General features: G+C 49.6%; 7 protein-coding genes across 7 annotated transcripts; 3 read left to right on the top strand and 4 right to left on the bottom strand.

Moving 5' to 3' along the window:
* Positions 1-5,249: 5,249 nt before the first annotated feature.
* BDW43DRAFT_280030 (Leucine Rich Repeat domain protein) lies at positions 5,250-8,389 on the top strand. The gene is made up of 4 exons (XM_032042377.1): positions 5,250-5,299; positions 5,351-6,090; positions 6,163-6,492; positions 6,551-8,389. Exons 2-4 carry the CDS (start codon positions 5,886-5,888, stop codon positions 7,966-7,968), a joined length of 1,953 nt encoding a protein of 650 aa, XP_031899156.1. The 5' UTR covers positions 5,250-5,299; positions 5,351-5,885; the 3' UTR covers positions 7,969-8,389.
* Positions 8,390-8,752: 363 nt separating this feature from the next.
* Positions 8,753-10,735, top strand: BDW43DRAFT_312315 (TFIIH subunit TFB1 family protein; the record flags this gene model as incomplete). Its single annotated transcript, XM_032047347.1, has 2 exons — positions 8,753-8,894; positions 8,991-10,735. 2 exons carry the CDS (start codon positions 8,753-8,755, stop codon positions 10,733-10,735), a joined length of 1,887 nt encoding a protein of 628 aa, XP_031899157.1.
* A 189-nt stretch (positions 10,736-10,924) lies between these two features.
* dscB lies at positions 10,925-12,346 on the top strand. The gene is made up of 2 exons (XM_032037955.1): positions 10,925-11,493; positions 11,650-12,346. The coding sequence occupies exons 1-2, from the start codon at positions 11,227-11,229 to the stop codon at positions 12,217-12,219; spliced, it is 837 nt and encodes a 278-aa protein (XP_031899158.1). The 5' UTR covers positions 10,925-11,226; the 3' UTR covers positions 12,220-12,346.
* On the bottom strand, positions 12,316-14,896 carry BDW43DRAFT_112938 (putative PHD finger domain protein (Ing1)). The gene is made up of 5 exons (XM_032037952.1): positions 14,201-14,896; positions 13,439-14,124; positions 13,162-13,370; positions 12,527-13,084; positions 12,316-12,471 (listed from the first exon to the last, which is right to left on the bottom strand). The coding sequence occupies exons 1-5, from the start codon at positions 14,579-14,581 to the stop codon at positions 12,413-12,415; spliced, it is 1,893 nt and encodes a 630-aa protein (XP_031899159.1). The 5' UTR covers positions 14,582-14,896; the 3' UTR covers positions 12,316-12,412.
* Position 14,897: 1 nt separating this feature from the next.
* On the bottom strand, positions 14,898-19,223 carry kgd1 (alpha-ketoglutarate dehydrogenase KGD1). Its single transcript, XM_032037953.1, has 4 exons — positions 18,328-19,223; positions 16,192-18,236; positions 15,762-16,135; positions 14,898-15,698 (listed from the first exon to the last, which is right to left on the bottom strand). The coding sequence occupies exons 1-4, from the start codon at positions 18,553-18,555 to the stop codon at positions 15,160-15,162; spliced, it is 3,186 nt and encodes a 1,061-aa protein (XP_031899160.1). The 5' UTR covers positions 18,556-19,223; the 3' UTR covers positions 14,898-15,159.
* BDW43DRAFT_112976 (uncharacterized protein) lies at positions 18,834-23,052 on the bottom strand. Its single transcript, XM_032037954.1, has one exon. It carries the CDS (start codon positions 22,587-22,589, stop codon positions 19,482-19,484), a length of 3,108 nt encoding a protein of 1,035 aa, XP_031899161.1. The 5' UTR covers positions 22,590-23,052; the 3' UTR covers positions 18,834-19,481.
* On the bottom strand, positions 23,053-26,267 carry BDW43DRAFT_112919 (uncharacterized protein). Its single transcript, XM_032037951.1, has one exon. It carries the CDS (start codon positions 26,178-26,180, stop codon positions 23,517-23,519), a length of 2,664 nt encoding a protein of 887 aa, XP_031899162.1. The 5' UTR covers positions 26,181-26,267; the 3' UTR covers positions 23,053-23,516.
* Between the last annotated feature and the right edge of the window lie 1,211 nt (positions 26,268-27,478).

Raw genomic sequence — 27,478 nt, forward strand, 5'->3', positions numbered from 1 at the left:
GGAGTAACGGACCGGAAACACTAAAAGAAAAGGACTGAATTTTTCGTCGAAATGGCAGCGTTGCATTGGGATTTTCGTCGTGGCTAACCTTGTTTCTTCATCTGGTCGTTTCAGGATTGCCCGGTTCTTTGTAGGTATTCCCAGGTGGGGGTTATTATCGTTAGGTGATGCTAGTATAGATAATGGACATACGGTGTATGGTTAGTTATAAATTACGGGTCTTTCTTGTAAACTGGGCTTATGAGTATGTTGTGCAATTATTCATATTGGAATAATTGTTAAGTTTTTATAAACACATAGACTGTTGGATAAAATATGGATGTTGGTTGGCGAGGTCAAGATGTCGGAGGATGCGGACGTATTGGCTCAACAAGACTGCTCTCTTTGGCTGGGTAAAAGAGACCACATAGGAATAGGGAATCCTGTCATGCTATATCTAATAGTTGTACTTGTGTCATCTTCTGGATGTTGACTTCTAGCGAGTCCACTTTTCGAACGCTATATTTGCATGCCTCTTTGTCAATACTGATGATCTGCTCTACTTCGCATATCATCGATACACGAGAAAGAAGATCGTCTCAAGCAGAATATATGCACTACATCTATACGGCGGGTATTTAATTCACTTCCCCTGACAGATACATCCCAACTAAAATGACACACTGGCACTATACATACCTCACACAAACCAGTATACAACAAATCCACTCACTCATTTCAAACCCAAAAGACGTCTACTTTCATAAACCTACGGATTACACAATCCCCTCCTACGAACGAATTCCGGTATATACACGTAGTGCGCAAAGTGGAGGCCCCCCTATCCCCCAAGAATCCAACCCCGTATACATACTGTACATACAACATTATCACATGTTCATTCGAAACCCGTATGGAGCCTGTCAAAGCTACCATTCCCAAGCCGATTTAGATGACATTAGGAGACTTGCTGTTCTCAGTTTAGATCCTGCAATTAGTGCCATGCAAGATAGCGATAACGCAGTCTGAAATAGGCTAGCAAGGTCATAAGATCACGATGGAAATCTTATCAATCTACGCCCCCACAAGGTTAATCTTGATTTCGGATCATCGGTGGGTAAGGACATAAGTTCCGGGACTAGGGGTACATACTTGATTTCTGGAGGATTGAGATAGATAGATAGGGTTTGTATGAAAGGTGAGTACGTACGGTTTATCGTTTGGAGGGTTGTGGTTGTTTTGTTCAGGATTGTGGAGGTCCTGTCCGGGGTCAAGGCGTGTAGTTTGCGTGGATTGAGATGCGTTGTTTTCGCATGACTTGCTTCGAGTAGATTTTCTGGACTCAATTTTGAAGGGGCATACTTAGTGTACTATACTGGGTCTGTAGATATTGTTTTCATCTTTCTACATGTAGCATAGAACGGTGGTTGGACGCAAACATTAAGACTAGGTCTGTTTTGGTACTGTACCTACACAATAGGACAGATCACACTTTCTATATTCATGGCTTATTGCAATCACATTCACTCCTTTCGATCCATGACTCCCTGCTCTAGATGGCGACTATCCCCTTTGACTAGCATCTTGATAGTCTCGCCGATCGAACAGCAATAAGGATTTACCCCGATCTTAGAAATCTGTCGCTTGTTGAGCAGGTCCGTCAATATTAACATGACTTCCAGTATCTGGAGCTGTTGTTCTCAGGAGTATATGTTGTGGCATGTGGATTTTAAACCAGGATTGGCTCCGCACATATAATAAAATACTGAATGCCTAGGTTGATGAAAGTCCTGTAGTCTGTGTGTAGGAAAATTCCAAAGCACAAGGCTGGGTCAATCCTCAAACAATCCCATCAATTGAGTGTGAAGCCCCAATGGTATTGAAGCTTAGGATGCATATACGAGTCTTCACGGAGTATTATCACCAGCAAGGTGAGGATTTGATATTTCAAAGTATGTACACTTGTAGCGGTACATGAAGTCATGAGGCTTTAACATCAACGTCTCGATCTGATGCGAAGGTATTGTAAATGCCACCACCCATTGACCGTAGACGTACTATTGTAAGCATCTCAAGGTGCAGCACTGACGTACCCGTGCATGAACACAGGATCCTCAAATCCTGGCAATAACCTAATCGGGGAGGCACCAAGTATAGTCACAGTATAAGACCTTATTCGGATCTATACAACCATAGTTCGACAGAACAGGATTTCTAAGATCGTAATTGTCATACTCGAAAAGAACAACATTATTATTTTGGACATAATGAATCCTGGCCTACATATTGAGCTGCTATGACTGATACCTTCTCAACTCAAACATTCACCATGCAAGGATTCCAAGCAAGAACTAAGTACGCGAAACAGGTTTTTTGCAGACATTCTCTTCCACCCCCTTGGATGTTGGGTGTATTCTCGGGCATTCGTCTCTGGGTTGAAAACTTGCTGGCATATAGATAGGCAAGTACTTGCATGCTACTCCTTTATGTAGCTTCTTTGGGGGATTGGTATTGAGTATCTGGTTGCATTGACTTAGTCATGCCTAGCATTGCTTCTGTTTGAAGGTAAACATGAAATCTCGGGTATGACTCGTGTATATGTCCGGTTGCCTTTCGGTTGCGACCTAACGGTGCCCCCCAGACGGCCTAGGAGTTGTCGGTCTATCGACGAATAGTTCACACTACTGGATATAGTGGATTTTGAAATTAAACTGGGTGAAATTAGATGTATAAGTAGTTGATTTATGCTAATCCAGGGATTTTGAGGCTACCAATAGAACTACCTTGGAGCCGTACATAGTGCAATGGAGTTAGGGGTAGATAAATGAAGACATGAAGACATGAAGATATATTGTAATATAGACAAGGGGGAAACACTACCATGACAGCTTGAATACCTGTCCCCTACTTCTAAGAAAGTACGTATTCACCCCATGATCGCGAGCGCTTGCCACTTGGTGAGTTTATAGGAACTTTGGTTCCATCATTCTTGACTGTGCCTCGAATTCTCGTTGACGTTTGAAGAGCCAATTCCAGTGAGAGGTTCAACTCAGCATACTTGATATTTGAAAAGGCACCGTAGGTTTCACGGCAGTGAGTTGGCCTCAATAGACCATAGGATATATTATGCATTGTTTACAGGGAATGTCCCGGACCTGGCGATACTTACCTAGAATCCCTTTCACAACTTGGGAAAACCTTTAGGTAGCCTGATTCCTTTAGGTAGCCTGATTTAGTACTTTCATCCGAGAGCATTGTGGAAAAGGAAGAATGGGCAAAATCGTGACACGCGATTGTTTGACCCGGCTAGATCCGTGCCAGTCAGGGTTGTGCCATTGGACCTCGAGATGGTGTGATGGTGGATACTCATCGCCCACGAACACATGATGCCTTTCCATAATACATACTAGGATCGCAAGGCAGCATTGGAAGACCGTTACACCCTCCTCCCCCCCAAAAAAGATGTATCGTCAGAGAAGCAACGCCGGCATGTCGATACCCGCCAAGGGAACGTGTCAAATACTTGAGGGCATTGAGGCTCCCGTGTGATACAGATGATGTCGGTTCCAGTCGTACAGGGAGGATCCCCTGTATTTTCTCTGAACGGTACAGGAATCACTGTCGCACTGGACATGCTCGGAATAATCAAGGGGTCTGGGCAAACAGCGGTGATCGACCCAATAGAAAGTGGAGGAGGTCAGGAATTCCAACAGCTGGCGGTACATGATCGGGATTCTTGGCAGCCTTGTCCCAATATTGGTCCTTGATTCAGCGTATGTTCATCCTGCCGAGTCTCCCTCTCCTTCCAAATTTCTGATGGTGTTACGTCCTAATATGAACCCACGGACTGCAAGGGGCAAAGCGAAGCCCGAAGGAATCAGACGATGCCAAAACTACTCTAGGAGTCACACAAAGTACGTCCTATCATTAATAACCTGAATGGGGAGGAGGGGGTCAGTTGTGGATTTCGTTCATAATGGATCGAGTCGGATGCTTTGGGGGATTGGAGAAGGGGGTAAAAGATTGGGGTTTTGTCAACTAAAGCACGACTAGTGATTAAACTTGTCAGATATGCCGGGGAACAGGGGGGTTTGACTTCAAGCATTTTTCCCCCTCATAGGGATCATTGACCAATCCGACGTGGACCAAATTGGGCCGAATGGGAGCGGAATCATTCATCTGGATGACGAGTCTCTTCGAGCTTCAAAGGTCATCAAGTTATTAACTGCTGCATTAGCTCTCTCCGCATCGGTCACGGGATCCCAGATCAGTCTTTCGTGGCCAATCATCGGGGAGGAGGGAGGAGTTACTATTAGGTAAGGAAAATCTTCGCGTAAGAACGTGGCTTGCATGTCTGGGGTATTTTTGCCTTTTTTTCTTTTTTTTTTTTTTTTTTAAAAAAAAAAAAAAAATTTTTTTTTTTTTTTTTTTTTTTTTTTATTAAAAAAAAAAAAAAACACTGTACTTACTATAGTAAAGTTATTCGGAGTACTATGTGACTAAGTAGTAAGGCACTATTCTTCGATAGTACTTCTCTTCTCTTCTCTTCGTCTTTGATTTGGTTTCTCTTTTAGTAGTCTTTTAAAGTACTTAAGAAGAATTCCCAGTGGTACGATTGGGGAGGAATAAAATAGTTCGAGTTGCGACGCATCATGATCGCATTCAAGCTAATTTTCGATTTCCTTTTTGCGAACCGCGGGACTACATCGAGGTCACGGGGCCATCCCGAGCCAGAGGCGATTTTTCATTATGTCATAGAATGGCCCGGGCGGCGATCTCGAATTAGAAAATAAAACTAAAACGTTATAACTGAATAGTCCTGCTTGCTATTTTATTTAATTTATGATCTTAATAATGTTTAATGAATGTGACTCGACAGGAAAAAGGGGGTAGTTGCTGAGCTGTCGGTCTAGTAGTATCTAGTCAGTCCTATTGAAATCCAATCCTAAAGGATGGGGAGCCATTGACATCAGGTTCAGAGAAAAAAATACCATATACTACTTACTACCGAATAGAATATAATATAAGAAAATAAAGAATATTTCCGCGGGCTGACAAGGATCTTCGGCACCAACGGCAGTTTGGGGCCAGACCAGGTCACTGCAGGATTAATTTAAGTCACTGATCGAAATCTTTCTATCTATTTTTAATAGATCGACTCAAGTAAGTAGTAGTAAAAGTACAGCACAAGAAGGATTCGCCGCATTCATCACCTCTTTTTTTTTTTTTTTTTTTTTTTCCCTTTTTTTTTTTTTTTTTTTTTTTTTTTTTTTTTTTTTTTCTTTTCTGATGGTACTATATAGTATTTCCATTATTCATGGTTTTACCCATAATCCTGAATGTCACTGGGCTCCGCTAAGGTTTCTCGCAGGACCATTGTTTTCCCCATTACGCCTTACTTAATGGAAACTTGACGTTTTTTCCCTTTCTTCTCATCTCTTTCCTGATTCCATTCAACCACTGATCCCACCATCACTGTCTCTTGAACAAACTCCCCCGACCCACGAAACTCAGGAGATCCCTCTTTCTTCAAATCAAATCAAGTTCTCACCTCGTGAGCCGGTCAGTTAACATCCACTTACCGAACGGATCCTGTCACCATCAATAATTTGCCCGCTTGGGGGGGGCGGCAGTCGTTCCATCCGTAGCATTCTGTGACTAACAGCTTCACTTTTTTTTTACCCACCACTTCTATAGCCCCCCTCTACGTTTAATCTTACCGGGAAAGTCTGTGTGGAATCCGGGGAAGGAAAAGCTTTTTTTCTTTCTTTTTTCCCTTGCCTGACTTTCGGAATTTTTTTTTTTTTTTTTCCTGTCTTCTTCCCTACGCCTGTTCCCTTTCCCCTCCCATTGTACCATCGGGGACTGTGCCCTACAAAGCTATATAGAGGCTTCCGCTATCCACCATGTCCTCCGCCGCAGGTCCTCCTGCGATCCGCTCCAACAAGCCCCCCTCGATTGCACTTTCAACTACTCGTGCTGGTGATATCTCTCCTTCCGACCTATCTCGCTGTTCTTCACCTCACTCTTCCGTCTGTTCCTCGCCCGACGGTTCCAGATCGACCAGTCGCCGCCGTCCGTCGGTTGGTTCGATCAAAGAAGACGTTGACGGTATGTCACCGCCACTCGGTCGCTGGGATGCCATGAGCTCGTCGCTGATTGTGTGATGGTACTCCTCTATAGGCATTGCTCAGTCTTTCGTGGATACGCATATCGACCAGCCTTCTCAAGAACAGCCTAAACCGACGCCCGTCGACATGCAGTCAACCCCCGACTTCTGCTGCCCCTGTGGTGGCTTTCTAGGGTGGAAGCAAATTAGGCTTGGTGGAAAGAGTCTCAGTAGGAGCTACAGCGATTTGCGGGCTCTCGGTAATATGCATGCCCGCGGCTGGGCCTGGGAATCGCCTCCGCCGCCCGTGAAAAATCCACCCCCTACTAAGACATTGCAGGTGGAACAGCCGAAACCGACCGCTGGCTTGTCTCGTATGGAGACCCTCCCTTCTGAAGTGCTCGGTAAGTGCGGAGGTTACCCCTACGGCCATGGCCCCTGTCTGCTAATGGGACCCTCTAGACCAAATCATATCATACTTGGCGTTGGACGTGCCTCCCAACGGGTATACGCCGCGAAATGTAGACCTGATTTCGTGCCTGCTTACCTCCCGGACGTTGCACGCGGCCACCCTAGGTGTGTTGTACAGGAACATGACATTCCCGCACTCCATCATCTTTTCGAAGGCGCTCAACCACATGTCTCATTATCCGGCGCTGGGCACGCTGGTTCGTCGCCTCGACTTCTCCCATTTTACCTCGGTGGGATTGGGGCGCACCAAGCAGATGAACGCCGAAATCCAGAACCTGACCTCCAAGACGTTGCTGAAGTGTCTGGACCTGTTGCCCAACCTGAAGGAGTGCTTGCTGCAGGAGCACGTGGAGGGCGACCTGAGTGTGGAGGTTGTGCAGAAGTTATTCACCGGCCTGCCTAACCTCTTTGCCGTCGACTTCTGTGGTTGCTCCACCCAGTCCTTCTCGGCGGTTTTCCAGGAGGCCTTGACGACGGGCCCTGGCCTGCCCTTGGCGTTGCCAAACCTGAGACGGGTCTCGCTGCATGAATGCAGTAGTCTCCCGGCCTCCGTTTTTGAGACCCTCCTGCCCCGCTTGGTTAATTTGACTCACCTGGACGTTACTCACACTCAGATTAGTGAGGCGGCCTTGTTCTCCATTCCAAAATCCGCGAGAATCAGCCATCTGAGTCTGTCCCGTTGTACCCGTCTGCAAGGATCCAGGGTCGTGGAGTTCTTGGCCACCCATCCGGCCGTGTGCGATTCATTGGTGTTCTTAAATCTGCTGACGGACCCCACACGGCACCGGCTTTTGGAAGAAGACGACGTCCATGCGCTACTCCCCACGCTACCCTCTTCTCTTCGCTCGCTCAACATTGGAGGCGCCAAGGTTACCTCGGCCCATGCCAAGGCGCTGTTTCCTTTGACCAAACACCTGGAGGAGCTTGGGCTGGGTTCGGCAGAACTATCCGCCCAGGACTTGAACTCGTTCTTTACTCCCCCACAACGGTCCACCATGGATGTGGATGGGTCAGCTGAGGCGAAAGAGGAGGAATGGGTCCCGCCAACGCTCTGCTATCTAGACCTCACCAAGGCTCCTCAGCTATCGCTAGGGACTGTCTTCAATCCTAGTTCGTGCTTGTTACTTTCGCAACAAAGCTATCCGCTGCAGGTGATCGAATTCCACGAGAAATTGATTGCGCCTTTGCGCGAGAGAACGAAGAATGCACGGGCCTCTCTTGGTTGGACCGTTCGTGAGCTCGGTCGGCGGGGATGGTACGTCCGTGATCCGGCTTCTATGCCTCTCCAAGCGCCTGATGACGGCTCTCGCCCCTGGAAAATGGGTGCCAGATGGTGGGGAATGAGAAAGATCCCCGTTGCCGTTGGGGACGTAGGCGGTATCTACGGTCACTACATGTTCAAAAAATGAACACGGGTAGAGGACAGGAAAGCCTCAAATTTTGTTTCTTGACTTCTAATCTTCTCATGGAAGGAATGATTATACCCTACTTTTATTACTTTTGTTGGTGGTTTGCTCGGTCCATTTGTTTCTCTCCTATCATGGGCGCTTGTTTGGCTATATCCGGGCAGATTGTACAAGGGAAGCATGAGCGACAAAAAAGTCGGTGTATTTGTTGTATGCCTCACGATTAGCTTTTGCTTGAATTGTCTGCATAGCGGGATCGATGCTGTTCATTTTGAGCGTTAGGATTTCGAGTGTGGTCTTGCTTTTGTGTGTTCTTCTGGTGTTGCGATATCCCCATTCTTCATGGTTTCTGCATGGTTGTGTTTGGGTATGACCTTTTTTTATTTTGTTATTGTGTTTCATTTTTTTTCCTTTGTTTGGCGAGGCGAAGGATGGCTGTCTCTGATATCCTGTACTCTGGTCAGTTTACAATACATCTGGATTCTATTAGTAGCAGTACTTACTAGACGTGATTCGAACTTCCGTAAGTAAGCTAATTAATTTGATTAATTAGGGTTAGTAGAGACAGGCACACCGCAATCACGTGCCGATGCGGTAATGAACAAGCTGCGGAGCTTCAATTTCTCCGCTACTCTACTCACTTTTTTCTCACTCCTCCCGAAAGTGGTCCCCTGTTTCGAAGGCTCTTGACCTTCTGCTCTCGGATTCTCCGTTGGGATTTCTTCCTCCCGATGGGTGGATCCCTATACGCCGCCCAGGACAGTGGACGCTGTCGAGTTCGAAGACGATGGCACCTCCGAGCGGGTCGGCGGCATACAAGAAGAAAGATGGCACCCTGACCATGTCCCAGGATGGCCAGTCGATCTCTTGGATTCCGGCGGCTGGCGGCGCGACTGGAACGATCACGCTACCTGTGGCTCAAGTTACGAGTTCGTACCATCCCACCACCCAACGTTTTGCACCGGAGACAGTCTTGTCGACCGGAAGCTTCTTCAGATAGGATGCACTGACGAACTCTGGTATAGATTTGCAACAGACCCCTGCGAGTAATCCCAAAGTCATGTTGAAAATCTTTGTCCTCCCCCCAGACGCGCCGGCGAATTCTTCCGAGCAATACGTTTTCAACTTTACCGCTGGCGCCAACGCGCGCGCGGAAGCGGACGCCATTAAAGATGCGCTTAGCGCGGCCATTCAGTCAGCAAAAACAGCCCAAATTGCGCCGACACCATCTCCTGCTCCTGGTGCGGGCGAAGGCATGTCAACAGCCATGGCGTTTGCTAGTGCGGTTTCGTCCAAAAGCTCCTGGGATGATGATAGGCAGTTGAAGGGGGATGTGGAACTGCAACAGTCATTACTCAAATCGGATGCGAATCTGCAACGCATGTTTATGGAGTCGCTGCATACTAAGCCCGACACGTTGACCGCGGGGCAGTTCATGTCACAATTTTGGTCGACCCGTATTCATCTGCTGCGCGCTCATGCTATTGAAAGATCGCAGACGAGAGGGTCTTACAACGTGCTGTCGACGCTGAAGCCGCGAGTGGAAGATAATGTGACAAAGTTGAACATCAGCAAAGAGCAGATTCAGCTGATTTTCAACCAGCACCCTCTCATTAGGCGTGTGTACGATGAGAACGTGCCCAAGTTGAGCGAGGCGCAATTTTGGTCCCGGTTCTTCCAGAGTCGACTGTTCAAAAAACTGCGCGGTGAGCGTCTCGCAGAGACGGATGCCACCGATGCCATTCTGGACAAATATTTGGCGGTGGACGAGCACGGAAATCTACCACGGGAAGCGCATGTTCCACACTTCCTGGACTTGGAGGGAAATGAAGGGAACAACAGTCAACGCCAGGGAAACCGACCAGACCTCGACATGAGATGGTCGGCACCAGACAAGGTGCCCATTATCCGAACCTTGAATAGTCTGAGTGAGAAGATTATGGCAAACGTAACACCAGCTGATGGCGATCCCCATGCGCCAATCGGTATGAATGAGGATACTTTCAACGAGCTACAACTCCGCGATCTGCACGGAGACGAGGAGCAGAACCGCGTCCTGCTCAATATTCCAGACCAAAGCCGGTTCTTCTCTGCCCAAACCAAAGATACGGAAGATGAGCAAAATCGACTCTTCGCCCAGCAAGATCCAGAAAAGATACTAGGCGAACTACGCAAAGAAATCGAACAGAGTCTACCTGATGATGGTACCGCACCACTGGGTAGGCTTGTCGAACCGGAGGAACTCAGTGACGATGAGAAAAACAGTCAAGAGCCTGGATCTCGAATCACTCTGCAGAAATCTTCGGCCCAGATTCTCACCGCGATTCGCGATCGCCGCTCCCAGACGGACGCGTCCTCCACTACTGGCACATACGGTCTGTCGAGCAGCTTGTACGACCGCTTAACCTTGACGCATGCTACCACGACCGAGTTCCTGCATCAGTTCTGGCAAGCATTCCTGTCCGGGAACCCGGATCGCGCAGGAGAGCTAACATCGTTGGTTGACTCGCTGACTCGGGCCATGGAGCGGATCAAGGCTGTGGCACAGGATGCAGAGGCCGAACGACGAGTGGAGGTGGATCGACTGAAGCGTCATGCGCGAGAGGTCCTGGATGCCACAGGTAAGAAAATCCGACTTAACCTCTCGAGCGTACCAGGCGGTGAGAAAGCGGTCTCACAACTGTTGGGGCCAACTATTCATGCACTAGAAACAGCGCAGGCGAAGTATAAGGTGGCGTTGGCAGAAGAGATAGAGAACCCCACCCAATAATGTACAATAAGTCACACAAATGAAAAACAAGTCAATTGAAATAATTCAAGCTACTTAGAGGAAAAATCCGAAATATAGATCAATACCGTCATCACAGCAGTAAGCCTAGCGCAAGAAGGGGAATTAACTCTGCAAATCATACATGCATATATTGATTAGCGTTGGAAATCGGCATGCCGAACAACCCCCACAGAACCCGCAGCCTCGGCCGGGCCGTTTAACTTGACCAACGTGTTCATCTCATCTCCAAATCGCCATCGCATTCCATCACCACCACCAACTGCCCCCTTCCGCCAACCAAGAGGGGGTCTACAAACCTCCATGCAACAATCACCTTAATAGCATCTATCTACAAACCCCAAAAATATCCCTAACTGATTAAAAACCCATCCCAACGAAACTCGTACCCCGACCACCGCATCCAACCTCGCGCATCAACCCCAAAAAGAGACAGAATAAAAATTTAAAAATAGAAGAAAAGAAAACCAGCAATGCAAACCTCCGGCCTAACCCATACCTCACTAACAAAAGCCCTCCTAATCTACACCGTCGCCTCCTCCATCGCACTCTCCATCCTCGACATTAAACACCTCGCCTCGATCCATGTCTCCCCGCATTTTTGGCCCTACGGCCAATTCTGGCGCGCCCTAGTATGGCAATTCGCTGGTTTCACGAACTCAACGGAGGCGATGTTCGCCGCCATTCTCGTCTACCACCTGCGCGTCGTTGAACGCGCATGGGGAACAAGGAAGCTAGCTGTACGTATCTCTATCCATCCATCCATCTATCTATCTATAAGCTATGTTCCGTTCCGTTCGATCCGGGGTTAGGTTGAGGAATATTAGCTGAGGGAGGAGCTGAAATAAATGGAGGGAAGAAAAGAAGATGTGATATTAACAAACACTGCTATCCAGACCTTCATCCTAACAACAGCCCCCTATACAACGCTCCTCCCACCCCTCCTCCTAACAACACTATTGCGGCTGCTCTCCCTCTCAAAACTAAACTATCTGCCCTCCGGACCGACGGCTACCATCTTCGCTCTCCTGGCCCAGTACCACCTTTCTATCCCGCATACGTTCCGCTACCGGATTTCAACGTCTAGTTCGAAGGCGACCGATGATGAGGCGAAGTCGTTGACGCTGCTTTTCTCGGATAAGTCGACGACGTACCTGGTCGCGGGGCAGTTGGCGCTGTCGCAGTTTCCTGGGATGGTGTTGCCGGCGGTGCTGGGATGGTTTGTGGGGTTGGCGTGGAGGATGGAGATTTTGCCTGGGGTGGGCGCGAGGTGGAGGGTGCCGGCTTGGGTTGTTGGGGAGAAGGAGAGGAGGAGGGTTGTTGGTTCGTCTGGAGGGGAGGAGAGGTATGAGGACCTGCGGAGGAGGTTGGAGGGAGAGGCCGCTGCTGTTGCGGCGGAGGCGAGTGGTTCTTCCGCTGCTCGGCAGGGTTCTGGGGTTGGGTTGAGGCAGGGGAGGGGAGCTTGAGTGAGCCAGTGGTTGGATGATCCATGACTAGTGTTCTAGGTCTAGAGGAGCTTGATGCCCGGGCCTTAATGTTGAATCTAGCAACTTGGCTGCAATTCCATTCTACATATCCCTTTATGTACTCACACGCCTGTACAAAGCAACTTTCAATCGCCTCCGTTGTCCGAACCCCGTAGCCATGATTTTTAGAAGGTTACCGGCCACTCCGACTTCGTCGCATGTTATCCTTGCACTCGTTACAATACCATTTGACTTCACCGGTTAGCAACGCTCACCAGACAACACATTAAGCATGCAAACCACTTACCATTCTTTCCAGGTGGTTTCGTCAATCCCACGCAGGATAGGTGGAACCATTCACGGGGACAGGCGTCGTTATCGCATGCCACCATTTCGCCAAAACTGATCTCGTTACAATAGCAGTATCGCGGTTCTCCCTCTTCGTCTTCATCGTCTCCTTCGTGATAGGATTCTTCCTCTTCTGATACAGCCCTCTGCTGCACAACGGGCACACTGCCGTTCTTCTTGTGGGAACGTTTAGCCGGCGCGTTGTCTGTGCTCCGTGTTGGTCGGGCTCGTTGCGCTGGTTCCGGTACCGTAGCGAGCACGGGAGTCGATGTCTTGGAGGATCTGCCTTTAGGGGTTGGGTTCGACATAGGAGCGGCTGGGGTTTCCCCAGGCTCGATTGATTCGGCTGGCTTTCCATCCGTGTCCTCACGTTTTGTACTGACTGGTACTGGCACTTTTGATGCAGCTGCTTCTACAGTCTCCGCTTCCACTTCCCGGTGTGTCTCAGGGTTTGCCATGGCGGCTGTCTCCATCTTCGGTGTTTCTTTAGGTGTTGTTCTGATTTCAGCGGTTTTACCTGGATGACAAATATTAGTATAAAGATATCCAAATAGACGACGTCGGGAGCCGATGTTACGAGACGGGAGAACGTACTGTTATTGGCCACACGGTTTGACGCCGAGGATGATGGTCTTGGGCGGCCATTTGCTGTCTGAGCAGAGTTCTGTTGAGCGCGGGAAGTCTGTGGACGGGCCGCCGCATTAGGCCCCGGGCTGGCTGCACTTCTTGGGATGGCAGCGGCTCCAACAAGAGGGGACGGTGCTAGAACAGGAGAATTTGCGGCAGACGTAGCGGTGTTGTTTCTGACAGCGCTCTAGTTAGCCCATCTGAAGCCTGAGGAAGCATCAACATAACAAAACATGGCGCATACCTCTTCCGTGCACCGGCTGCATTTGCGTTAGGTGCGCGAGACCTCTTCTTGGTCGCGTCGGGCGCATCCTTTGAACCGGCACGACCAGAAGCACCAGCACCGCTAGCAGATCGTTCCATCGCGGCACTAGTATCTACAGCTGGTGGTCGTTCGACTTTGCGTCTCTTAGTCTGGCCCGATGTACCAACCTGACCATTACCAACTGCAGGAGAATCATTTGCAGCGGCGCCTCGTACCTTGCCGGATTGTCCCTTACGACCGCCAGCGCGCGCATCGTCAAAATCGGAATCAGCGTGCGTCCGGCGCTGCTTGCGTGCCAAAACAGCTTCACGTCTCGCTTCGCTCCTAGAAGCAGCTTCCGCTTCGTGAAGGGCGTGAGCTAGTTCCTTATTAGATGTAGCCTCCCGGCGAGGACGCTCGTTGGTGGTAGTTTTCACAGCATTCCTGTTCGAATATGCCCAATGCGTGAGGCTACCCAAACGTGCTTCATCACTGATCTCTCCCGCAATGAAGGGGAAGATAGTATCAAGCCGTAGGAGCTGACGATCTAGTTCATCGTTCGCATTGGAAATGACGTGATTCTTCTCGTCTGCGGTCATCATCAGGTCTTGAAGGGTCTGCCGCACTCGACTGAGCAGATATCGCCGGCTCATGTGTTCTTGTGATCCGGGTGCTTGCGAAGTACCCTGTACATTAGACGAGAAGCTTAGTATACAGATCTCAGTGCACCTATTGCCCGTGAAAAGTATTATATGGGCTTACTGTAGCTAGAAGATCTTCTTGCGCTACCGCAGTGTCGTCTGGCGCTTGGTCTGCGGAGGGAGTTGCTTGTAACTCTGAAGAAGCTTTAAGTAGCTGCTGGAGGTGATCCTCGAGAGCCCATGCCTTAGCATCGACCTCTTTCAACAGGGAATTGTGACGGCGGAACTCTCGCGGGAGGGCGGTAATGGCATCTGTGAAATGCGTGAGGGCAGGGTAAAAGCCGTGGGCAACAGGCGGGGTCGAAGGCGTATCGGCCATTGAGGCATGGCCGTATGCAAAGGATGAGCGCCCAAGGGTCTTGGAAGTTCTGGATGGATTTGTCCGTGTCTGGCGCACCGACTGCCGGGGGTTGACAGTCGACGATGAGACGGCGGAAGACATTATGACAGCGCCGAAGAGACACAGTTCCGAGAAGGGCCCAGATCAGTCGGGAAATAGTGGGCAATCCCTGATGATGACCGACTGGTAAGGCGATATCGCAGGGACATGGACAGGTGAGGGACTTTGAAGCCTCCAAGTGCGGAGAACGGCAGAATCACTTTCCCTTTTGGGCCGGCGTCAGCTGATTGGTGCCTGCTGAGAAAACCTCAGGCTCCCAAATGGCTGCTGACTAATCGTGAGTTAACCTTTTGACGTCATACGAGCCCTAACCGAGTGAATTTCATTCCGTTCAATTACAAAGGTTATGCAAGTCTGTAGAACAAATATAGAAAAAAAAATTGTATATCAAATCTTTAATTTACATGCACACAAAACTCACTTGCTAGGTATAAACAGGCCGGACAATGTAAAAGTGTGCCAGGAACCAGAAGTCTAAATGTTCCGCCACAGTAATATAGGATGTTGTCAACAAATGGAATCGTACAAAGGAGACTGAAGCGAGTGTTCGCTGCCTCATATTTCTGAAGACAAGGCACCTATTACAGGCTATTATATCCCTTGCCCAAGCTACCACAAGTTTACTCACCCTTCAACCGGTGTTGGTGAACGGAGAAGGCCTCCTCGAGGAACTCCTGTTCTTCCTTGAGATGCACACCCTTGAGACCGGTAGCCACGGAGGCACTAGGAGAGCGACCAGCGTAGAGAACGTGGCGGCGGTTGTGGTGCTCAGTCTCATTCAGCAGAGTTTCAATACGAGGCTGGGTGTAGCTCCAGGCACCCGCATTCAGAGGCTCTTCCTGGGCCCAAACGATGTTGCGGGCGTTGGGGTAGCTGTCGAGGTTCTCCTTGAGCTGGGCCCAAGGGAAGGGATGAAGCTGCTCGATACGAGTGATGGCAGTGTTGCGGATGCCATTAGCCTCCCGGTGCTTCACCAGAGAAGCGTAAACTTGTCCCGAGCAGAGGATGACACGCTCGATCTTCTCAGGCTCATCAATCGCGGAGCCATGAGCGGGGTCACGGATGATCCACTGGAAGTGAGAATCGCCAGTGAAATCCTCAATGTCGGAGCGGGCAATCGGATGACGGAGGAGGGCCTTCGAGAAGAAGATCACAAGAGCTAGGGATGGGCGTTAGTGCAGTCCATGTGAGGAAAAGGGTAAGAAAACAGGGAGGTACATACGCTTGCGGAACTGGCGATGGATCTGCCGACGCAAGATGTGGAACAGGTTGGCAGGGGTGGTCATGTAGGCAATCTGCATGTTGCAGTCTTGGTGCTGGCGGTCAAGCTTGTCCCCAGAGGGGAAGATACGAGGCTCCTCGTTACAGAGCTGCAACCAGCGCTCCATTCTGCCGGAAGAATGCTCTGGGCCTTGGCCATCATAACCGTGGGGCAAAGAAACGACAAGACCGGAGCGTTGCAGCCATTTAGACTCTCCCGAGGCGATGAACTGGTCAATAATGCACTGAGCGTTGTTCGCGAAGTCACCAAACTGCGCTTCCCACATAACGAGGGCGTTGGGCGAGGTCAAGGAGTAACCGTATTCAAATCCAAGGCTGGCAGATAAGTTAGTATTGCACAAAATTGAGAAAAGGGTGGATTATAAACATACGCTCCGAACTCGCTCAGAGAGGAGTTAGAGATAACGAAGCTGCCCTGCTTATCAGAGATGTGCTGCAGAGGAGTATAGGTGGTCTCGTTCTCCTGGTCGTGCACAACGGCATGGCGCTGGGAGAAGGTACCACGCTCAACATCCTGGCCGGAAACACGGACATGGTAGCCCTCCGAAACGAGGGAGCCAAAAGCAAGAGCCTCGGCGGTAGCCCAGTCAATGTTCTTGCCTTCATCCACAGTCTTCTTGCGGTTGGACAAGATACGCTTGAGATTACGGTGCAGCGTGAAGCCATCCGGTGCACCGCTGATCTTGTCAGCGACGTGGTTCAGAAGAGAACCCTCAACACCAGTGGGGAGGTGGGGCAAAACTTCGGTGGCCAGCTCCTTGGGAGACTTGAATCCGTTCCACGCGGAGGTCAACCACTCCTTGCCAGTAGGCTGATAGTCCTTGCTACGGTCAAAGCTATCGTTAAGCATTCCCCAGACCCACTTCTTGTGCTCATCGATGTCCTCTTTAGTGAATGTACCCTCAGCAATCAGCTTCTCGACATACTTGTCAAGCTGGTTCTTCTGAGCGGCAATCCGCTTATACATTAAGGGCTGAGTGAAAGAAGGCTGATCGGTCTCGTTGTGGCCCTGCTTACGGTAGCAAACAATGTCAATGACGACATCGCGCTTGAACTCAGCACGCCAGTCTGCGGCAACCTGGCAGACATAGTTGACGGCCTCAACGTCGTCACCGTTCACGTGGAAGACAGGGGCATCAATCGACTTGGCGATGTCCGAGCAGTAAGGGGTGGAACGGGAATAACGAGGGTCGGTAGTGAAACCAATCTGGTTGTTCACGATAATGTGAATGGTTCCGCCAGTAGAGTAAGCAGGCAGGGAGTGGAAGCCCATAGTCTCGTACACGACACCCTGGCCAGCAAATGCCGCATCACCGTGCAGCAAAACGCCCATAGCAGTGTTAAATTCCTTCTCATCATTATTGTAGTGCTGAATGGAGCGAGCCTTTCCGAGCACGACGGGATCCTCGGCTTCCAAGTGAGATGGGTTGGCAACCAGAGACAGCTGGACACGCTTGCCAGATGGGGTAGGGCGCTCGAAGTTCATACCCAAATGGTACTTAACATCGCCGGAGCCTTCGTCAGAGGGCTCGGTGGAGCCAGCGAACTCGCTGAAGATGGACTCATTCGGCTTACGAACGACGTTGGAAAGGACATTAAGACGACCACGGTGAGGCATACCGATGACAATGTCTTTGATACCGTAGTCCACACTGCGATCAATCAAGGCCTTCATACCAGGGACAAGCGATTCACAACCCTCGAGACCAAAACGCTTGTCATTGGGGAATTTAGTGGCAAGGAAGGACTCAAAACTGTGACTCCAGATGAGACGGTCGAGGATGCGGCGCTTGTCATCAACCGAGTACTTGTAGGGCTCAGGGATCTCGAAGCGGTCGCGGATCCAGTCGCATGGCTTGCGGTCCGGGATATGGATGTACTCCACGCCATACGAACCGCAGTAAATCTTCTCACAGGTGGCGATAATATCGCGCAAAGTCATCTTCTTGCGACCGTCGGTAGCAAAACGCGGCAGGATACCGGGACCGAGGGTAAACTCCTCATCCAGATCGCGCTCGGTGAAGCCATAGTGATCAAGTTCCAGCTCCTTGGGCTTGCTGTAGCCAAAGGCCTCAGCCTCGCCACGGATACCCAGAGGATCGATCTTGGCCTTATGGTGACCACGGGCCTGATAGGCGCGGACGAGGAGCTGAACCTTCAAATGATTCGTAACATCGGTGCCGGCAGCCATCGACAGACCAGCGCCAGGCATTGTCTGAGGAACACCGCCAGTTGGAGTAGGCACAAGGGTTGGGGGTGGCTGGAAAGCTTGAGACACAGGCATATTACCGTCCTCCATGTTCTTGAAGTAGGTCTGCCATGAGATATGGACGCTTGACGGGTCTTTCTTCCACGCTAGATACATCTCGTCGATATAGTTTGCAGTGTTGCCCGAGAGGAAGGAATCATTGGGATCCTACATAAACCACGCGCGATATGCGCCGAACGGGTCAGTCGGAACCATTCCAATTTATAGTATGTCAATCCTAGGATAATATATAGCTTACCACGCCCTTACTTGTCTCCTCTGCGGAGGAAGCATAGCTTCTGCTGCCATTGGACAAACGGTCAACAACGGCGAGAGGTCGTCTCGTCGTCAAGCCAAATTTTGAGCTCTGGCTGGAAGAGGAAATTCTGGCAGTAGTGGCAAGAGTCAAAGACCTCTTAGTGGCTGTGCAGGCAGCACTACGCAGCATACCGCTGCTGGCGGCCTTGATGGCTGTGGTACGAAGCATTGCGGGATTTTTTTTGGGGGGCGTCAACAGAAATCAGGAATTACGGTGCAAAAAAGGAGTCTGAAGCGCTTCGACTATGAAGTCACTAGAGTGGACAGAATATAGAAATGTAAATGAAACCTAGAGACCTAGTAGATCCGTTAACATATTTTTCACAACTTGTCGTTGCGAGAGCTGCCGAGAATTTCAAACGGGCCAAGGGAAAGACGCACGATGTGTCACAGAAAACAGGTGTCGACTAGAATTGCCGTAGCACCTGCGCAAAAACGGGACTCATCAGAGAGCGCACGCACTCTCAACAGAAAAGCAAGAAACGAAGGGTGAGTTGGGGGAGAGGAGAGCTAGGTTGCAAAAGAACCTCGTGTCGGAAGACAGGAGAGAAACAGGAAAGCAGGATGAGAGCGAGAGAGCGAGGGTTTGCCGAGATCTACGGCTATGACGGCCTGTGGCTGTGGCTGGCTGCTTTCCTCCTACAGGAGCCACGTTTGCTGACTCAGCCCTCACCCTACCAACCGAATGTGCCGTAGCGGGCCGAAGTTACCTGGCTGCAAGCAGTAAATTGCACCGCCACAGCTGGCCGGCCGGCTATGAACATTTCCCGGTGCGGGATATTGCGGAGGACCACGTTCGCGTCGGCCTTGCCAATCAGGCATACGTCATTAGGAGAACGAAACTACGTCCTATACCAGGATCAGTACATTTATATTATGATAACTTCAAGCGGATAAATTCGACAAGCTTTCTGCAAAGGATTGACACAGCAGATAGACACACATGATGCAATTAATCATCTAATCATTAAACATAGTACAGGGTCTCGCTTTCGAAGTCACATTTCTCAAAACATTAAGCTAGGCCAGCCGTAAGAGACCAAAAAAAAATAATATATAATTCGGCTATATATACCGGTCGCAATGGCATGGCTACTAGTTGCAGCCGTCACCTTGGGCTCTGCAGGGATTGCCGTATTCACCCTGAACAGTACTGTGTTGCTGAGCGAGACTATGGAACGATCCCCCTTTGTCAATCGGAGAGTCAGTCGCGCTTGTGCCGCCAAAGGCATCTGGAGGAGCATTATAGACTGTTGGGCTCACGTCTGAAATGAAACTTCCACGGTTCGATGAAGGGTGCGGATATGGAGGTGGGCTTCCGCTACTACTACGGAGGCTTCCATTGCTCCCGCCCCAGGCACCACGCCGGAGTCTCAATAAAGCGCTCAGTGTCATTTCGTCCTCGATACTCCCCATGTCCACAAGCTGGGCTAGTCCAGGGCTCGACAGTGGATTGGAGTGTGCCGCCCCATGAGCGGCTAGTGAGATGACCGAATTACGCGTACTCCATTCGCTCCGCTCGGTGATGGGCGTTAAACTTGGTTCTCTGAATTTACCACGGCTGCTGAAGCTGCGGGTAATACCTTCAACCCCACGCGGTCCAAAATATCCGCCATGAGTGAGCTCCGAGGTAGAGTTTCCATATGCTTGCGCATAGAACCCAAATTCCTGGCCGTAGAACCCTTCATCATCATTCTCTAATGCCTCCGCATTGGCGGCGGCAATAATGGGATCATCATAAAGAGCGGTGTCGTTGTCATCGTAATCGAAATCCTCGAAAACTGAATCGAATCCTACTACATCCGCCGGCTGGCTTAAACGGCTGTCGTCCGAAACTAGCCCTGGATGGGAACCCACAGTCTGTGCGACACTTCCTTGATCCAGAGACTGTTCACTAACACTGATGCAGCATCCAAATCTGTCATCGGTGACCGAGTCATTGGCTGCCTTAGCCAGAGCGTTGTGCAATGCCTCAAGATTGTGTTCAGATAACACACCACCATACGACTTCGCTGGCCCCGCGTTGGCCATTAATTCCTCGTCATGTCTGTAGCTCCTGGGAGCCACTTCTTGATAGTCACTAGCCATGCTTGGTGCATGTTTCAGGTCCCCATCCTGTCCTGGTAATCCATCATGTTCATTCAGGACATCCCCAATGCCAGGCTTTTGCTCTTCTTGCTGGACAGAGGGGGTTCCTTGAACTACCGGCTTTCGGTCATATAGATGACTTGTCTCATCGTCAAATATTGATTCATCAAACTTCTCGCCTTCGATTTCAGTACTAAGATCACCGAATTCTCCATCGTCAAAGTACAAGTCATCTTCGTCTTCGTCATCAAGTAGCTGTGAGGTACTGAGGTGAGAATTACTAGGCACTTGTGGAACCGCCGACGGAGATACCACATGCGCCTGCAAAGAGCCTTCAGCTGCGTTTCCTGTATTAGGGCCATTGCTCAAATGTACAGACATGGGATTATGCACAGGAGATCCCAGACTCTTTTCGGGCGCAGGAGCGAAGTCTTGGCCGCCTGGAGCGTTTGAGATAGGGGTCATGCTTGGGGCATTAGGGCTACTTGGACTGGCAATTACCGGAGACAAGCCAGGGGCAAGCCACGATTTGTTCAGGATGTTCCCCGGGCCGGAGAAGTCATCGAATTCATAATCATCATCCGCATCAACATTCACTCCCGGAATCTTTTCTTCAAGTTCGTTCATGTCGTCTATGAGATCGTTATCAAAATCATCATCTGCGTCGCTTAATTCTCCCTCTAGTTGGGCTTTAGCTCTTCGCGCTGCTTCCTTCTCTTTATGCTTTTCTTCTAGGAGCTTTTCCTGCGTTGAGGATTCCACGCCATTCATATCAAAGCTAAATCGAGACGCGTTACTCTTGAGATGCTTTGGTAGGCCCAACGGTTGATGAGGTACAATCTCAACGGTGTCTGAATCCAGTAGTGCATTGCTATGCGTTGGTCCAGACTCTAGGCTTCCTTTAGGTGTGTTGTTATCGATAGAATGAGATTCTATATCATGATCTGGAAGACTTGAGGGGAGGTTTCTGGCAAAGACAGGAACAGACTGTGTATCGTTATCATGATGAGGCGGGTTAGTTAATAAGGACGATTGTAGATAGGCCTTATTCTCAACCTGTAAGGCTTTTTGATCATCCTCGAAATGCTCTCTAAAGACAGGCGAGTATTCGCTGTGTCTCTTTCTTTGATCGTTGGCAAAGACTGCTAAGTCATTAGGATGACTTTGTGTCCCATTTGCGGCATAAGACGATTCGTGCGAACTATGTCGGTTAGACACACCATGTAGAAGAACAGGTGCTGCGGACAGGTTCCGACGAGGTCGAGGCGCGGAGAAATCATGAACGATGCTCCCGCGGATTCTAGGGTCATAATCGTCTGGTATAGCAGGGATTACGTTACGGGCCCTGATATTCGCGTCCTCCGCCCGCATGCTTGCTATTTGGGATGAGCGGCGCCTGGCCAATAGTGACATGGGATTCAAGAGATGAAGCATCGTCTTTCCAGATTTGTGGTGAACAGGCTCTGCAGAAACGTCCCGATCTCCTTGCCGGCGGCTAATTGTACTCTCATGTTTGTGATCCTTTCGCGGCGCGATTACCTTTTCCGTGGAGGATTCATCGGGGGGCGCCCTGATACGCGAATGACTTGATTGCGCCATGTCAGGGGTAGATGAGCGCTTTAAATGACTATCCGAAGACTGCGAATGGGGGTTCAATAGTCCTTTTCCGAATGAAAGCCGGAAGGGCGAGTTCGGCTTAGAAGACTCGCCTTCGGTAAGGTCCGGGCGCGAACCAGCGAAGGACGGCTGTGAGGAGTTCGATTTCGGTGTGGAGGATAAGTCTCTTTCCCGTTCCTCCGGGCTCGAATGAGGGCGGGCATCTCTATCGGAGGATGGTACTGCAAGATTGGCTGAGGAAGACGAGGAAGCGTTGGCTGCAGAAGTAGATACAGTGACATCATCTTTACTCAAGTCAACCTCCGGTAAATAATCGCCTGACACATGTGTGCCTGATCCATCAGAAGTAAAAGTAGTCGGCAGTGCCGCTGAATTCGAAATAAGTGGGAGTTGAGGGACGGTGCCAATGCTGTTGGGTTTCGCGGAAGACCTGACGGGGGAGGCGCTTGACCGGCGATGATCGCGGCGCCAGTATGAGAAAACGGTAGAGGGTGGCATGATAGAATGAGGTTTGCGACCCAAGCTCGTAAGCACAAACAGTGCTTCTAGAAGAGCGCGCACTCCGTTTAGAATCCACAAAATTCTTCCATGACGCTTGCAATTCTTTCACACGCACTGTCTGCGGAGAAGATTACCATCCAGTGCGTGGGGCAAATTAATTGGACTGTCTCACACGGACTAGGGCGGTGCAATGCAGTGTTCAGTTGGAAACACGGGCACTGATCGAATTCTGTGAGAAGGGGGGGAAGGAGACTACTATAAATATAGTAGGTAGGTCTAGGAATCAGATAAAAAATATTGGAGATTCAAGCGCGTAAAACTCGAAGATTGATGTCAAGTGGTTCAGTTTAAAGGGGTTAAGATGGGGAAAATAAAAGGTACGTCAGGGAACAATGTGTCTGTCTTTCCGAATGCGGGTGGAATTGACCCTAACTGCTTCCTTCATTTCAAAATTGTCACAATGCCACTCTGGGAAGGGGAAATAAAAAAAGAAAAGAGAAAGGGGTGAGGAAAATAAAAAATTATCAGTGGCACTGGAAATGGTCTCATTACAAATTGGTCTGAATTGGCAGACACTAAAAGCTTGCCATACTTCAAAGTCCGTATCCTAAGGATCCTCAATACAGGATAGCAAAGGGCAAAAATTGTCCCATCCACTAAGTCATTCAACTTGACTAGTACCGAAAAGTAAGATAATATGAGTACTATACATCCATGCAATGCAAAGCGTTCGCTAATCTACAAGGAAACCACAATGGCTCATGCTTCCAACCGTCATAAATAATAATATACGCTCAAGAGACCCATCAATCCTTTAACTAATGCAAGGAAATTCAAGACGTGGTGATTAAGAGAGATATAGTGAGGGGGGGGAAGTTGGGAATGAAAGAATGAAAAAAAAAAAATTTCCAAAAGGCCTTTATACTATACTATACTCTGCCTCCAGCGGTCAATAATTTCACGTTGCCCCGTCTCAGCACCAGCTCGTGCAACCTTTTGCTGGTAACTGGTCGGTGCAACATAGCTCAAATGGTTCATGCCCAGTATAGCATCACTGTAGAATGTATTGGGGTGGGCGGCTCCATAGCCGAGAGAGCTAGCCCTGGCGTTCCCTTGGTACTGAGGATATCTCGATGACACCGGTTGTCCTAGATGAGTCGAGGGTTGGAAAGACATTCGATGGCCGTACGGCGGTTGATAAGTCGAAGTACGGTGTAGTGCGGCTTCCTTGGAAGCTGGCCGTCCATCAGTGACCGGTCGTCGGGCATGGAGGAGATCCGCCATACTCCTTCGGTACCTGGGAACCTTCAAAGTTGAATTCCGCGACTCCGATTCCTTCTGAAGGCGTGCTCGACGTTGGCCCAGCGTCTCCTCTTCTTGTACCTCTTCGTCTCCTTTCTCCTTGTCGTCTCCATTCATGTGATCTATCTCCGCAAGAATTTCATCGGCAAATTCACTTCCTGTCGCAGTGTTCCGGCGGTCCTTAGTCTTTAATCGCTTCAGGCGTTCGGCCAAAGTCTCTCCCTCATCACCACTATCGTCGGTGGCGGGCTCTTGCGGATTCTGCGTGTACATAGTAGTCGGACGGTTGTCAGGGCTGCGTGCCGGAGGTGGGGGTGGTTCGCCCCGTAATCTCGCGCGACGTCTACTCAAGGGCTCACTCTCTTCTAATTGACGCCTCTCCATAAGACCCAATGGCCGGTTGTCATCGGCAGCAGTAGCCTTCTCGGGGAAGAGCATTCCAAGGGGCACATCATCGTCGCCGTCATCATCTTGTTTGGTAACATCAGGATCTTCCCAAGCAAGGGTGACAGGCCGATGCCGCCTATGTTCACTTTGCTTCTGGGCAACAGCATCAAGCTGGAGAAGCGTCGAATGCATTCCTATAGAAGTAGCGGCAGTCCGCTGTCGCTGGCGCAGCTCGTGCTTTCTCATCTCAAGTTCAGCTAATAGAGTAGATGGTGGACCAGTAAAGGGAACCTCTTGTTCGTTGCCTTCTTCCTTGTCGTCTTTCTGGGAATCGTGCTCTACATTGTGCCCATCATGAGCGCTGTCACGTAACGACGTGCCTTCGGGCAAGTCCGCGGCATCGCTTTCTGTTTGGTTGTGCAAGTGATGTGATGCGAAAGAACCTACTCTAACATCTGATTCAGAAGATGGATGATCGACTCGGAGGGTACTCCTCGACATGTGTTTATTCCTCTGCGCAGCTAAGTCCTTAGAGGATGCCTTGTGTTTGGCATACACTTCTGAGCCAACGGGGCCAGCGTACGGGTGATCGGTGAAGGCGGTAACTGGTGCACTTGTTGAGGCGTCAAGAATGCTGTCAAGTGTGGCTACTGCCGAAGCCTGTTTCACCTCTACGTCTAGTGGCGCGGCGGGCTGCTCAAAAAAGACACTGGCGCGAAGCTGTGGGGGTATATCCGCCGGCTGCTTCTCACGATTGTGATCGCTTACATCGCCTAGAGCCTGTCCAGACAGCCAAGGAGCCGACTTTCGGTTTTCGGCTAGGACCGGGCCAAGTAATCGCGTGCGACGCTTTTCTCGTTCGGAACTAGGCTTCTGAGACAGCCGGGGAGGTAAATTAAGCCTCATGGGTACCGGAGCGGGATAATAAACCATATCCTCCCCCGTCTGCGGCTCCTTGAACGACTCCGGCCCGCTCGCAAGCGGCGGCCTCGTCAAGGATACCTGTCGCCCCGGCACCTGGCCTCTGTCCTGGGGAACATAATGCACGCCATCAAAGTCGGTGAAGAGAACTCTAGCTTGTTGAAAAGTGTCGCCCGATGCAGCCGAAGATGGTCGTTGAATTTCATCCGGGATATGGCTATACTGATCATAATAGGCGAAGTCGGGCTCAGGGAGAATAGGAGGCTGAGTAGAGGGGGGGGCAGGATCGTTGGTAACTCGCATTATGGATGGGACGTAATGTTCTTCGGGCTTATGTTCGGAGACTTGAGCCAACCGAGATGCAGAAATAATAGACCCTTGGCTGGATGGTACCGTTCCCTTCATGGGGTTACTGTCGCGCACTGAATTGGAGACCGAACTAACCGAGCGCCTCTTCTGTTCACGGTCCATCTTGCGAATTTCACTGCCGATATCTGCCGAGCTTGAGCTAAGTTGTTCGGCACTCCTCTCCAATCTTTCTACATTATTCAGATAGGCACCTTGTAGCGATTGGAGGTCTGGGGTAGGATGGCTGAGAGGAGTAGGAGTATCAGTGATTGGAGATCGCAGGGGAGGTTCAGGGGAGCCGACGTGGACAGCTCTAGTGTCTAGCGGCGCAAGGCGACGGAGACTATTCGACCTCCGGTCTGTCGGAGGATCGGCGATATCGTAGTCATCTTCCTCAACCATGTCGTAGCTTGTGGAGGTCATCGACCGGATCAACGAACCTAACCGACCAATACTAGAGTCCTCTGCACTCTTGGCTGGTTGCAGATAATTCCCTCCTCCAATATGATCGCCATCTAAAGGCAGTTGTTGGAAGGTCGATTTGTGCGGCGACGAACCCAGGGAAGCATCAGAATCGGTCGCGTTGGAGGCCACCTCGAGGTCGGCTTGAGAAACGGCGTTGTACGCCATTATGAGATACGGTCGAGGATGTCAGGGTGAAATCCAGGGCCATCAAGGGAAATGTACTTTGTCGCGTGATCCGCCCCAAAGGGAAAAGGAAAAAGAAAAAGAGGGGGAGGAAAGGGAGATTGGCAGCAATCAGGGCTTCCGAATCCTTGTAGAGAGATAAGCCTCTCTCTCTCTCTTATGCAGTAAGGTGGACGATAAAGGTCATCGCAATCAAACCTGACGTTAGGGGTGGAAGGGAAGGGGAGGGAAATTTTCTTGAGACAACCGGGGGAAAAAAAAGTATGACAAGAGAGAAGAGTGTTAAAAAATTATAAAAGAAAAGAGTGGGAAAAGGAAAACTTGGAACAGTAGGTCGGATAAGGATCTTAAGGAGGGCAACAAAACAAGGCATGAAATCATCATCTCATACAATAATACCATTAAATACTGGAATACTTAAGAGTAGGTGTTGTCCATCGAACATGGTTAGGTTAGTACGGTACTGTACCTATTTTCGTAATGGGTGGAAGTGGAATGTATCCACCAGCTGTTCTGATGAGTGATGAGAACCTTAAGAGTACCAAAGTAAGTAATCGTATTGTCCGTTCCTGGTGTATTTCCAAATCTTTTTTTTTTCCAAATGAGCTAAATTTGGATCATGAAGGGAGCCAAACAAAATCTCCGCCACCTTGATTTATTCCATTTATGTTCTACTAAGTACTGACTAATAAACCATAGTTAACTAACTAGTTTATTTGATCACATCTGTACACGTTCAAATCAATTCTCTCAACTACCGCAATAAATCTATGAACCCTAAATCCAGGTTCACAGCCAATCTTATTCATACTTCGAAGCAGTCACCTTTGCAGGTACTTCTGCAGATTAACAAAACACAGTGAGAAATGATGCATCACAAGGAAGTGCCATATGTGGCAGTTACATACTCACCTACATGTTGACCACAACTCTTCCATCGATAATAGGCTCTTGAGTTCAAGGTGCAGAAATCTATATGTATGCCTAAATTTACTGTCATAAATACCCTAGTACAGCTAGACAATGGATATGAGCAGGACTACGCCTCAGTCCTGTAGTAAACATCCAAATTGGGCTAATATCTACCGGTTTCACACTGTAAAATCTATCCAACGAATAGAGTCTGTTATCAAAAGACATTTCAAATATAATATGGAGTAAACTCAGGCACACTTGGAGGTTTGCCTTAGTGCAGTAAATAAATAAGAAACTGCTCACTACTAGCTTGGCGCTAGCGACGGTAAAAATACTCACTGACCCAGGTTCTAGACCCTCTAGTA

Source organism: Aspergillus alliaceus (genome assembly GCF_009176365.1).
Source record: "Aspergillus alliaceus strain CBS 536.65 unplaced genomic scaffold BDW43scaffold_29, whole genome shotgun sequence".
NCBI lineage: Eukaryota > Fungi > Ascomycota > Eurotiomycetes > Eurotiales > Aspergillaceae > Aspergillus > Aspergillus alliaceus.

Bases quoted from the DNA above. Each gene is read 5' to 3' on its own strand.
- BDW43DRAFT_280030 (XM_032042377.1), top strand. From the start codon at position 5,886: ATGTCCTCCGCCGCAGGTCCTCCTGCGATCCGCTCCAACAAGCCCCCC. The intron at 6,091-6,162 runs GTATGTCACCGC...ACTCCTCTATAG, and splicing joins GATCAAAGAAGACGTTGACG to GCATTGCTCAGTCTTTCGTG. The intron at 6,493-6,550 runs GTAAGTGCGGAG...GGGACCCTCTAG, and splicing joins CCTCCCTTCTGAAGTGCTCG to ACCAAATCATATCATACTTG.
- kgd1 (XM_032037953.1), bottom strand. From the start codon at position 18,555: ATGCTTCGTACCACAGCCATCAAGGCCGCCAGCAGCGGTATGCTGCGT. The intron at 18,237-18,327 runs GTAAGCTATATA...TGGTTTATGTAG, and splicing joins AGGAGACAAGTAAGGGCGTG to GATCCCAATGATTCCTTCCT. The intron at 15,699-15,761 runs GTATGTACCTCC...GCCCATCCCTAG, and splicing joins CCATCGCCAGTTCCGCAAGC to CTCTTGTGATCTTCTTCTCG.
- dscB (XM_032037955.1), top strand. From the start codon at position 11,227: ATGCAAACCTCCGGCCTAACCCATACCTCACTAACAAAAGCCCTCCTA. The intron at 11,494-11,649 runs GTACGTATCTCT...ACTGCTATCCAG, and splicing joins GGGGAACAAGGAAGCTAGCT to ACCTTCATCCTAACAACAGC.
- BDW43DRAFT_112976 (XM_032037954.1), bottom strand. From the start codon at position 22,589: ATGCCACCCTCTACCGTTTTCTCATACTGGCGCCGCGATCATCGCCGG.
- BDW43DRAFT_112919 (XM_032037951.1), bottom strand. From the start codon at position 26,180: ATGGCGTACAACGCCGTTTCTCAAGCCGACCTCGAGGTGGCCTCCAAC.
- BDW43DRAFT_112938 (XM_032037952.1), bottom strand. From the start codon at position 14,581: ATGTCTTCCGCCGTCTCATCGTCGACTGTCAACCCCCGGCAGTCGGTG. The intron at 13,371-13,438 runs GTATGCGCCATG...GAGCGCTGTCAG, and splicing joins GCAGCCGGTGCACGGAAGAG to AAACAACACCGCTACGTCTG. The intron at 12,472-12,526 runs GTAAGTGGTTTG...TAACCGGTGAAG, and splicing joins GAAACCACCTGGAAAGAATG to TCAAATGGTATTGTAACGAG.